This window comes from Kogia breviceps, chromosome X, assembly GCF_026419965.1.
Source record: "Kogia breviceps isolate mKogBre1 chromosome X, mKogBre1 haplotype 1, whole genome shotgun sequence".
Classification (NCBI taxonomy): domain Eukaryota; kingdom Metazoa; phylum Chordata; class Mammalia; order Artiodactyla; family Physeteridae; genus Kogia; species Kogia breviceps.
This window is the reverse complement of record NC_081330.1, coordinates 91,844,941-91,857,833: the sequence shown is the minus strand read 5'-3', so window position 1 is coordinate 91,857,833 and position 12,893 is coordinate 91,844,941. Positions and strand designations below refer to the sequence as shown.

Here is a 12,893-nt window from a genome sequence, read left to right as displayed (position 1 = left end):
GCATTTAAGTGCATTTGTATGCTATAAAATATTGTATCCATTTTAAGGTGCTGTTAGTACTGCCTTTTAGTGCTTGTCTTGAGGAAGAACCTTTCTATTAGAGACAGGGTTTTGTTTTTTGTTCTTGTTTTTTTTGCCATGCCACGTGGCTTGCAGGATCTTGATCCCCGACCAGGGACTGAACCCGCGCCCTAGCAGTGAAAGCGCTGAGTCCTAACCACTGGACAGCCAGGGAATTCCTTTTTTTTAAACATATTAGTAAGCATGGGGTTTAGGAAAGAACATGTAGAAGAGGACTTCCTGAGAGATTTTTGTAGCTATTTCTTAAATATCTACTCTCTCATTTGGGAGTAGAGAAAAGCATGTAAGATATGGCTCATACCCTTAGGAGGCCTAAATTCTTACTCTTTCATGGTGGCCGAGGACTGGGATGGTACCACCTTTTCCTATCTTCTCTATCAACCTCCTAAGCCACTCCAAATAATATATAAACTTAACCAGGAATAACACACTTGCTATGAAATACAGCTTTAAAGCAGGTTCCCAAGCAGGCTTCCCCTCCCATGGGGGAAGCAGAAAGCCAAGAATACCAGGCAGAGATGCTGAGACTTATATCTTTGTGGCATTAGAAGATGGGCCTAGGAAGATTTAGAATATTGAGCTAAAATAAAAGGTGGGAAATTAGATGGCGGTGGGATGGAATGGTAGTTAATAGCACAGGCTCTAGTTTATGGCTACCTGGATTTGAATCCCAGCCCCACCACTTGCTAGTTTTGTGACTTCAGGCAAGTTTCTTAACGCTTGGAAGCTTTAGTTTACTGACTTGTAAAATGGGGATAATAAGAGTACCACCTATATTACAAGTTTGTTGCGAGAATTGAATGAAATACAGCGATACAGCACTCAACACAATGCCCAGTTGTTCACAATGCTGCTGTTACCTAGAGATAATTCATGAGCCATGGAGTATAAAATGATCGCAGCAAATGAGAAATGGTTCATCCATAGCAGAGTTTTCAAAGATTATCTGGGCCAGGGGTCAGCAAGCCTTTTCTGTAAAGGGCCAGATAGTAAATATTTTAGGATTTGTGGGCCAAATGGTCTGTATAGCAAGAACGTAGCCATAGAAAGTAGGAAAATAAACGAGCTGGACTGTGACCAAGAAAAACTCTATTTAAAAACACAGAGGCAGATTTGACCCTCGGGCCATAGTTTGCCAACCCATGGTCTAGGGTGTTAATGCTGTCCCTTTTCTGTCTTGCACAGAAGAGAGACGTGGTCTGGACAACTTAGAGCTGGCTCATAATAGACTGAGTGGTCTGTAATGTCAAGTATTGCACAGAAGCTGACGAGAAGGAAGGGGGCTGAGAAAAGTTTATGTAGTTTAGCAGTTAGGAGGATACCAGTGAACTTGAAAAAGCATCCCAGATAAATATTAGGAGCCAGATTTCTTTTTTTTTCTTGGCTGCACCACATGGCTTACAGAATCTTAGTTACCTTACCAGGGATTGAACCCAGGCCCCTGCAGTGAAAGTGCCAAGTCCTAACCACTGGATCACCAGGGCGTACCCAGGAGCCAGATTTCAAGGGAAGGCAACCATTGTAGAAGTTTTGGGGATACTGGGTAGTCACTGGAAGGAGAGAAGGGACAGAAGCTTGAAATGGTAGCATGGACAAGGGGAAGCATTGCATTCTTTAGGGTAGGAAGCATTGCATTCTTTAGGGTAGGGGAAACCTGCTAATATTTGTAACCAGGGAGGAAAGAGCCAATTGGGAAAAGAAGGAGAAGGAGATGTAGACGGGAAGATAGGATGGAGGGTACCAGTGTTAGGTAGAATAAGACATGCACCCGTGAACCAACCAGAGAATTAGCGAAACTCTTTAACATCGTGTTAGTTTTGTGAATCCAGGCAGTAAGTGCAATAGTTAGAAGGAAGAGACGGCGGGAACTGGAGTGGCCAAGAGTAGGTGTCAAACAATTTGCTAGATTTGACTAGGTTATTCAAATATGTAAATAACTAAGAGAGTGTGTTAACACTCTTAGCACCTACCAAAACATACACATGACATGGCCTCCAGCCTGTTGGAACGTAGGCGTAATATCCTCAACTTTTTAATGTATGTCTTGTCACTAGGTGGTCAGTGAATATTTTTCTTTCCCTCGTACACACAGGGTATTTTGTTTTTAAGCATTGGAGGGCAACAATAGAAGCAGTGTGTCAGAATGCAGGAACAGTCTGGGAATTCAAGGGCTGTGAATTTTATGATGTCTTTGCTATTTCCCTGAAGCACGATTCTAAACCATTTAATTTCTTTATGCCAGCGTTTCTTCATCTGGACAGCAAAAATGATGAGAAGGCTAGAATTGAAAGTACTATAACTATCTTAACCCTATCAGTCTATTAGCCATAGTGCATTAGTCCCCATTCATTTTCTCATAATTTTCTTTGAGGAACGTTCTGTATAAAATATTATTTGCTCCTTCTCACTAAGAAAACTTCAGAATGTTCACATCCTAGGCTCAAGAGGCTTCCGCATACCTACAGCTTCATCTAATCTTCCGTGTACATCACAGTTTGTGCTTTTATAACTTCAGTTCCCTTAACCTAGAATGCCTTCCTGCCACCGCTCAAAGTCCCTCACCGCTGGAGCCAAATCGGTGTGGAGACTGAGCCCTTCTCCTCATAGTGTTCATCAACTGCCTGTTCAAGAGGGGAAACAACAACAACAGCAACATCGTCTGCATTAAACACTGTGTGTGCAGGATCTTTATTGTATATGGGAAACTTAGAGGAGAGCAAAGTGGTTGGGTGGGAGCAAGGGGCGAGTGGATTTGACTTTTAGCTGCTTCCCCTGGCAAAGACTCTGCTTTGACTTAGAGTTGATGAATACTGATCCATAAAGACTGTCAAGTTTCTTAAAGTTTATTTTATTCTCACTTTATACATAAAACTGAGAAAATGTGAATTGACCATGTTGAAGAATATTATAGGATATTTATTTGCTCAAATAAAAGTCAAATCCACTCGCCCCTTGCTCCCACCCAACCACTTTGCTCTCCTCTAAGTTTCCCATATACAATAAAGATCCTGCACACACAGTGTTTGATGCAGACGATGTTGCTGTTGTTGTTTCCCCTCTTGAACAGGCATTTAATAACAAGTAAAATCCATTAGAGATAAAAGGTGAAAAGCAAGCAGACAGACAATTAGAAGGAGGTTGCAGATGGAATGAGAAAGTATACACTTGTCCATTATTTTGATTCCTTTTCCCTTATTTTCTCTGACAACTGTGGCCTTTCCTTCCCTCCCCTCAAATCAGGTTCCCTAGCTGGCTTGATAGACATCTCTGCTCACTGGATGACAGACTTAAAAGAAGGTATATGCACAGGGGGAATCTGGTTTAACCATGAACACTGTTGCTGGAACTCCCAGCATGTCACCTTTGAAGACAGAGACAAATGCCCAGAGTGGAATAGCTGGTCCCAGCTTATCATCAGCACAAATGAGGTAACACGTAGTGAAGATTTCTGAACCACTGATTTAATTATTCTTACATTTACTTCATTTCTTATACTATACTGTCCTTGTAGCAATTGTGGAATCTTCCTTTATTATTTTCCTTTTCATGAAAAGGGGAACCAGTGACAGCTGCCTTTCTCTGTGGTTTAAGTGCAGCCCTATTTCTATCTCTTCTGACATGTGGAGTTGTTTGATGCTTACACAACTTAAAATGTTTTGCTTTTTTTAAACAAGCCTGATGTTTCTTCTTGGTTGTTAGTACACTGTGTGACTGAATCTTTCTCTAGTTATTTCCGTAGAAATGTCAGAGTCAGCCAACAGGTAAGCTATAATTTCTAACAAAGGATGGAATGGGTTAAAAATGTGTTTAAGTGATATTTCCCTGAGCATTGCATTAGAACATTAAAAAAAATTATGATACATTCCATAGCAAAATAACAGAAACCCAGGAATAAAATTGCCCATACATTTTTAGGTTAAATTAAAATTTTCATTTGTCATTGTCTTTTAGCATATCTTTTTGGATGTAAAAGTAACTATTTTTTCGTTCCTTACCTTTCTCTTACTATTTGGTTTGTATGTTAGATCTCTCTTACTAAACACGAAAGCACACAAAACAACTCTCAACCCCCTATTCCACTCTGGCTTCCACCAACTAAAACAGGTACTATCTCAGCTCACTCCTCATCTACTCTGTTGGTAAAATGAGGGGGACAAGACTAGGATGTTTGTTTGTACTTTTAAAATTTATTTTCATACCTACTTTGGTCCACAAACAATTTGAAATGGCACACACCCCCACAGACTCAGTGAAGGTAAAAGAAGGATAAGAAAATAATAAAGTCAGAAATAAGAGTGTTTATGTACACATATCTGACTGTGCATATTGGCTTGGGTTAGCTACATACTATATTTGTGAGAGGGTTTAAGTCTATGCTTCTCAGACTGGGGTTAGGTCAACGTACCAGAGGGTATGTGAAACCTCAGGATACATGCTGTGTGCTTTCCCAGAATATCAGTTTTTCCTGATCAGTATTTGGAAGAAAATTTTTTTCAAAAATTAAATGTAAACAATCATTAAAAAGGAATGCAAAAGTCCTATGTTTAAGATAAAACAGAATATCTATTTAAGCTCTGCTCTGGGTACCCCACCCCCTATCCCTATCCTCTCTCCTAGATTAAGAGTATGTACTTGGGTAGAAAAGTTTGAGAAGCTCCAGATTTAGGGTGAGTCTGTGTGTGTGTGTGTGTGTGTGTGTGTGTGTGTGTGTGTGTGTACACTCCACAGTTTTAGCACATGTGTAGATTTGTGTAGCCACCACCACAATCAAGATGTAGAACTACTGTTCCATCACAACAAGTCTCCCCCATGCTACTCCTTGAGAGCTGTGTGCATGTGTTTAAGTGTTCCAACTATAACTTTCAAACTGGAGCTGGAGATTTGCACAAGTGACAACTTTCTCTGGCCCTCCTTTTAATGAATGAAATTCTTGCCTGGGGAAAGAGTCTTCTAGGTTTTAAGAAGAGTTTTCCTGCCAAGAACTTGACCTCCTGGTCTCTGCCTCTAGTCAGTTTCAGCTACTTCCCCTTTCCCTCCCTTTTCCTCTTTGTCTCCTACTTCTAGAGTATTCGTCCTCCCTAGCTACATTCTAAAGGCCAAGAGAGAGCAATTATTTGTTCCTCTGAGGGACTAAAATAATGGGAAACCTGTGTCAAAATTATAACTTAGAAAAAACCTGAGCATTTTGGTTCTCCTTGTCTAGGTCAGTGAATTATTTTGATAGTGTTTTAGGTTTTAAAAAGTCGAAAGTCCCTTGAGTTTTGTGTTTCATGTAATTTGAGTGAGTTTCAACTTCAGATGTTTCTATGAGCAAACATCATCTGGTAGTGTTCAAAATATCTTTTTTTTTTGTAAGGCATAGCTATTTTGTGAGCCCTTTAATGTTGGTGAATGCTTGCTAGTGGTCAAAATTAGATTTCTGGCAGATTTCATTATAATAGGGGGATAGTCTCATAAGTATATTCTCTCCATTTAAAAAAATAGCAGTTGCTGTTTTATTCTTTGTGATATCTGGCATCTCACTGATTTTGTTTGATGGTCAGAGCCCAAAACTTTCTACTGCATTTTCTTGTTGCCACTCAGCAACTACACCTTTGCTATGACAGTGGCAAAATTCTCTCAAAGATGTGGTCGTCTCTACAGAGTGTCATTGCTTATTTTAAGAAAAACACCCAAGAGTTATAGATACTCTAACCTCCTACGAGAATTTGACACCAAGGTAGGTAGTAGGCAAGGATGAATTTAATGGAACTCGGGAGCCAGTCTTCACTTCAAATGTGTAGTCAAGGTTCAGCCATTACAATAAAAGGGCTGTTAAGGCTCTTAATGAAATTGACAGTATCATATATATTTGACTACAAAATCTATCAAAGCACTCATATAGAAAGTGAATTTGCTTTTTTGTTCTCGTCCATCCTTAGAAGGCATTGTCAGTGTCCTCTGGGTGTAACAAAGCCTCTCATTTTCAGTAGCAAGTGGGCTGACAGTTGCTTTGCTGACAGTCTGGGAAGGAACATCTTGAGCAATTTAATATTGTTTTTTTTTTTTTTGACCTCCTCTCCTGAAAACCCATTCCTCAGAAGAGCTGCATGCCTCACTGAGGCTGTCTGGGCTAAAACAAGCATCTTTCTTTTTCCCCTGTTCCAGGGAGCCTTTGCCTACATAGTCAATTACTTCATGTATGTCCTCTGGGCTCTCCTATTTGCCTTCCTTGCCGTATCTCTTGTCAAGGTGTTCGCACCGTATGCCTGTGGCTCCGGAATCCCTGAGGTGAGTCTCTAAAACGGTTTATAAATGGTAACAATAATGAATGCTTTTTAGTTAAAACGATGTAATATGTATTCCAGCATATACCACAGTTGACTATCAAGCAGGATCAGATCACGAGACAATCTAGGGCCTCTCTAGATCTTCCCTTAAGTCTCCTCCCAGGCTGGACTACCTGGACATTAAAGGGGGTTGTGGGACTTCTGGTGGGGCAGTGGTTAAGAATCCTCCTGCTAATGCAGGGGACACGGGTTTGATCCCTGGTCCGGGAAGATCCCACATGCCACGGAGCAACTAAGTCCATGTGCCACAACTAGTGAGCCTGTGCTTTAGAGCCTGAGAGCCACAACTACTGAGCCTGCATGCTACAACTACTGAAACCCGCGTGCCTAGAGCCCATGTTCCGTAACAAGAGAAGCCACTATGATGAGAAGCCTGTGCACCACAACAAAGAGTAGCCCCTGCTCGCCGCAACTAGAGAAAGCCTGAGCACAGCAATGAAGACCCAATGCAGCCATAAATAAATAAATAAATATTTAAAAAATAAATAAATAAAGGGAGTTGATTCCTAGCCGCCTCCGGGTTCCTGGTGAACCAGACCCCTGAAGACCTCCCCAACTCCCTAACCAAGAAGCTCCTAGGGTAGATCCCAGGATTATGGTCTGAAAAAATAGTGGTATTGTCAACTTTGTTAGAGCAGAAGAAATAAAACTGTTTTGCTACATTTCCTGCAATATGATTTGGGCTAGAAGGAGGGTGACTAAAACCCTATTTCTAAGTACTTTTGGTTTAGACTGCTTGACCGTGACTGAAACCACAGAGATTTTAGGTTACCTGGATGACCTTGTCCCTCTCTGTTTCCTGACCAAGTCATAGTTACAGATTCCTTGGTAGAGTCAAGGCTATACTAGCCTGTAAGGATTAAGTAAGGGAAACACCCTCCTTCTCTGCCACCCCTTTTCCATACAATGCACTCTCATACTTACAGTACTACCTTGCCCAGCTATCACATGGCCAAAGAGAAAAAAAGGAACATGAAAGTTTAAAGAACATTTCTCACTTTCTTGGGCTGCTGGGCTCCCTCCCAAACTGGGATCACTGTGGGTCAAGCATTTATATATCACTTGTTCAAAAGGTGCAGTTTCTATAACGAGGACCAGATTTATTGCTTCTTAGCCTTGTTTCCTTACTTAGTCTGTATTCAATCTCTCTGTGTTTGACCTGCAGATAAAAACTATCTTGAGTGGTTTCATTATTAGGGGCTATTTGGGTAAGTGGACCCTGATTATCAAAACCATAACACTGGTGCTGGCAGTGTCATCTGGCCTGAGCTTGGGCAAAGAGGGCCCCCTAGTGCACGTGGCTTGCTGCTGTGGGAACATCCTGTGCCACTGCTTCAACAAATACAGGAAGAATGAAGCCAAACGCAGAGAGGTAATAACAAACGGCCTTAATAGTCTCTTTTTTGGTGAGAGCATAAATGGTACAACCTTAGGGATGAGAGTTGGGGGATTCTACCAGTGTTAATGCAAATGCCCTTTGACCCAGCAGTTCCACTTCTAGAAATTTATCCTACAGACATCCTACCATGTGTGCACAAAGGTGTATAGGGATAGACAGTGAAGCATCTGTCAACATTGTGAAAAACTGAAGCAATCAAAATGTCCATCAATGGGGGACTGATTAAATAAACAATATTCTGTCCATACTCTAGAATACTGTGCAACTGTTAAAAAGAATGAGATAATGCTATGTATAGTCACATGGAATGATGGCTATAAAATACCATTAAACTTTTAGAAGCCAATCTCAGAATAATGTGTATAGTAAAAATCAGTTAATGTTTTTGAAAAGTATATATATATGCACCTAGAAAGAAAATGGCTGGAAAGTGGTTTCACCCCGAACTGTTAAAAAATGTCTACCTCTTGTGAGGGGGAAAGTGAGGGAGAAGTAAGGACTTCAACTTTTTATTATGTATAATTCTATACAAGCATGTGCTATTTCTATTACAAAATAAGTACAAAACTAATGGAAGATTATTTTAAAAGAAAGTTGTCTATCCCTGTGAAAGAATATAAAATTCAGCATGTGTTTCAGATGCCAGCTTTTCCATCTTTTATTTCTACCTAACAGCACGCTGCATTGGTTTCTCTCTGTATTGGATCTCTCTCTCCCTGTCTTCTGGCTCAACCCCGCTAAATTAACCCCACTGCAGCATCTCTATAGTTGTTCTCGTGTTTATACAGTTGTTAATGTATGTCATTTTGAGGAGGAAGAACATTTTTTTTAAAAGTTCCAAGTCATTGGTTACTTTTGTCCTGCTATAATTAAGGATTTAAGAAAATGGTTCTTACTCTATTTTTCTTGAATTACAAAGAAATCACATATGGAATGGGTCGAGACCAAGGTCATTTCATTAGAAAGGATTTTTCACAAAATTGGAACCTAATGATTTGTTCTGAAAACAAAACAAAACAAAATTCACCGTAAGACTCGGAAGGAAACTCAAACATGTTGAAATTTCAAATATGGAATACATTTTGATAGTTCAAGGGGGAAAGTTCCTGGCAGGAGAGGTAGGCTAGCAGGAGAGAGAGGGGGAAATCTGAGTAGGTTGTTTAGCTATCTGTCAAATGTAGAGGGACATAAAGGCAGTATTAAATTAGTGAGGTTGTTAGACACGAATAATGTATAACAGAAGCTAAAGAAATGAAAAAAAAACATTTTAACTGTCAAGAGTAAAGTGTTGATTGTTGCTGGTTTTGCATAGGTAGAGGTAACTTTGAAACTGTAGATTGCTGGTTACTTTCATTCCATAAAAAATGGCATTTTTGTTCAAATAGTTCTTTATAAAATAAGAGAGGAGGGCTTCCCTGGTGGTGCAGTGGTTGAGAGTCCACCTGCCGATGCAGGGGACACGGGTTCGTGCCCCGGTCCGGGAAGATCCCACATGCCGCGGAGCGGCTGGGCCCATGAGCCATGGCTGCTGAGCCTGCGCGTCCGGAGCCTGTGCTCCGCAACGGGAGAGGCCACAACAGTGAGAGACCCATGTACCGCAAAAAAAAAAAAAAAAGAAAAGAGAGGAGTTTGATTTGGCTGTTTCTCTGTACAGATGTCATATATATTTCTAACTAAACTCATGAATATTTGAATATGTCATTCACTTCCTATTGCTTATTCAGACTTTGCAGTTATTTTTTCCTGTTGTTCTCACCATCAGCAGTAACCCTTTTATGTCCCAGGGCCTTGTAAAAGTGGCCAGATGGTTGAGAGTAAAATAGAGATTTGAGAAGGTAGGGTGTAGATAGAACCTACTCTACAACATAATATTAAAGCAAACAGGCCACTTCGATTCTTTCCTCTCCCTCATAATTCATCCTAAACAAAGTCACTGAAATCCCCTTTCTCAAGTTCCATGTTGAATGTCCTTATCCTTCTCAGATGATAATCATTCTAGCCTTAAATTTCAAAGTCCTCCCCAGCTAGCACCAGAGATCACTCTTCTCCCCCACCCCCTTCATTTTCTTTGGCCATCCTGCACTCCCTGAGGAACCTGCCTATTTATTTTTGCCAAGAACCATTTTTTTCTTCAAAAACTCTTAATTTTATTCAACTTCCTTTTAAAAATAGTTCCGCACTACCACAAATTATATACCACTCCACAGCAACCAGAATCCAATGAAAGGACTTTATCCTTCTATTAATTCTGGTGTGTTTGTCATGCACCTTTTACATATACACGTCAATGCCTATGACATACAAAGATGGTGCTCTCGAAATACCACTTGCTCTCTTTCCCCATCTCCTTGTCCCGTCCCTTTTAATTTCTCTCTGACAGCTTCTTCCTCTCCCTCTTCACCCTTTTCCTTACCACACCTAAACACATTTAGGTCTTCTCTTCCTTTCAAAATCTATCCCCAATTTTGCCTCTAGTCGCCCCTCTCCTTCTGTTTCCATAGGTCACTAGGCATGGAGTAGGGCACATAGTACAGGAAACTCTAAATACTTATTGTCTGAATATTTTCAACTTCTGACTAGCTGTGAGCCAATCATTACATCAGTTTTGTATCATTAGAGCCTTTAAAATATCATTTTGAAAGCTTTCCTTTATAAAGAAAGTGCTATGTAAATACCTCACTGGAAGTATTTCATTTAGGTGGTAAATAGGTCTGCAGACTCAAAATCAGTTACGGAATTGGGAGTGTTGGGGATGGGGGCATAATTTGGAATCAAGTACATGCCTAAATTAATTATGAAGGAAGGCCCTCTACGTGTTCCAGCATGTGAACCATGTGTTCAAAATTCAGCGTACAGTGTTTGCTGTCAAAGTAAATATACATTGAACTTCATTTTTGATAAACTGGATATGGAGCATATAAAATTGTTTCTTTATGTTTAGTAACCACTAACATTCCTTTTTAAAGTGTGATTGAAGATAGGAAAGTGGCCTTGACCTATTCACTAATTTTGAGTTTTGCATCATAGGTCTTGTCAGCTGCAGCTGCAGCCGGTGTATCTGTAGCCTTTGGGGCACCTATTGGCGGAGTATTATTCAGCCTAGAAGAGGTAATACTTTTATCTGTCTGCAGAGCCACGCACATGATCTTGTGCCAGGAATTCTGACCATTGTCTGTGTACATTGCAGTCCCAAAGTGCTCTGCCCAACTCCAGTGCTTTGCCATGTGGCCGGAGATCTCCAGGCCATTTTCATCCTCAACTCTAATTCCTGCAGCACCAGTTTTCACCCCAGTTTATGCATGTTGACTGAGTTTACTTTCTCATTTTCTCTCTTATAGGTCAGCTACTACTTTCCGCTCAAAACACTGTGGCGTTCGTTTTTTGCTGCTTTAGTGGCAGCATTCACTCTACGCTCCATCAATCCGTTTGGGAACAGCCGCCTGGTTCTATTTTATGTGGAGTTTCACACCCCGTGGCATCTCTTTGAGCTCGTGCCCTTCATTCTGTTGGGCATATTTGGTGGTCTGTGGGGAGCTTTGTTTATCCGCACCAACATTGCCTGGTGTCGGAAGCGTAAGACCACCCAGTTGGGCAAGTATCCTGTCATAGAGGTACTCGTCGTGACGGCCATCACTGCCATCCTGGCTTTCCCCAATGAGTACACCCGTATGAGCACAAGTGAGCTCATTTCTGAGCTGTTCAATGACTGTGGCCTTCTGGACTCCTCTAAGCTCTGTGATTATGAGAACCGTTTCAACACAAGCAAGGCGGGTGAGCTGCCCGACAGACCGGCTGGTGTGGGAGTCTACAGCGCAATGTGGCAGCTGGCCTTGACACTCATACTGAAAATTGTCATCACTATATTCACCTTTGGCATGAAGGTGAGGAGATTCTTTTGGTCCTTGGTGGATATTTGTGTGACTGTAAGTTTGGAGGGCAAAGCCAAGATATTGTACAATTCTCTTGTAGTTCGTGTGGCGTGTCCAACTTTGAAGACCCAAAGCCCTTTTTACCCCCACGTGTTCTCATAACTTCTTAGATGATTGTACCTCTATCTAAAATTGTGCAAGCCCAGTTTTAGGCTAAATGCAAACCTCAGTGATGAGATTTCAAGTAGAAACATTTTCTCCTTTTCTGTGGAAAACATATTTTGCCTCTCAAAAAGGATGCTGAGGTATTTATTCCAGTGCATTTTGTATCAAAACAATATCTGACCAACACATTTTTGGTCCTTATAAAGTGGCTTTAGAGTTACAAATAAAGCAAAATAGTAGGTTGAACCAAAAGAAGTTGCCAACCATTTTGACCACTAAAATAGCAATTTCATATGGCTCAACCCAATATGTAGCTAAATGTATTTTTTACAGTTATCAGTGTCCAATTATCAAGAACTTCACAGGTGATCCTAAATTAGTATTTAGATTATCAACAGCTGATATTAGGCCAGCATCTTTTATTTTCAGTACCTGTTATCATTTCCATGTGTCAGAAGAAACCAGGAAGGAAAATTTGTAAAGTATTTTCCTTCTCTTCCTTGGTTTTCATTTGTTTGTTTCTTTTCTTTAGCACTCAGCTACCAAGTTATTTCCTCTATTCTCTAGGGAAATGGAGATTCAAACCAGAAAATAAGAGCCAGCAAGTCGGTTTAGGCAGTACTGTAATCTCTGAATTGATATGCATCCTCCTCAACACCCTGGACAGATTTGCAGTGCTTCTTGAGTTACTTTTCACCTCGTGGCTTCATTCTTTCATCTAAAGTGAATTTGCAGACCATTAAACCCACCCTGATTCAAATATATTCCAGAATTGAATACAAGCTATTTTAAAATAATCTGCTGTTTGGATTATCTCTGACATCATTTTCCCTCTCTTAGCACAGAAAATTGAGAATGCACTATTGTATCCTAGGAGTCAAAAACAGAGTGGGGAGACAGATGGGGGTTCCTTTTTGGGACAGTCATGCAACCATAGTCACTATCTCATTAGGAAAACTTAATCATTTATTCTTTCTTTATACTGTTAAAATAAACTGAAACCTCATGTGCCATCCTTTTTGTGTGAGCAATGGGTCAAGATTCAATACA

General features: G+C 40.6%; 1 protein-coding gene across 4 annotated transcripts in view; it reads left to right on the top strand.

Annotated features, from left to right (window-relative positions):
- CLCN5 (chloride voltage-gated channel 5) overlaps window positions 1-12,893 on the top strand; it is a 146,749-nt gene that overhangs the window by 129,340 nt on the left and 4,516 nt on the right. For all 4 annotated transcript variants that reach the window (XM_059049723.2, XM_067024065.1, XM_067024066.1 and 1 more), the window contains 5 exons: window positions 3,322-3,509; window positions 6,229-6,351; window positions 7,576-7,782; window positions 10,837-10,917; window positions 11,148-11,690. In XM_059049723.2, coding sequence (XP_058905706.1) covers window positions 3,322-3,509; window positions 6,229-6,351; window positions 7,576-7,782; window positions 10,837-10,917; window positions 11,148-11,690 — 1,142 coding nt within the window. The remainder of the gene's footprint in view (window positions 1-3,321; window positions 3,510-6,228; window positions 6,352-7,575; window positions 7,783-10,836; window positions 10,918-11,147; window positions 11,691-12,893) is intronic.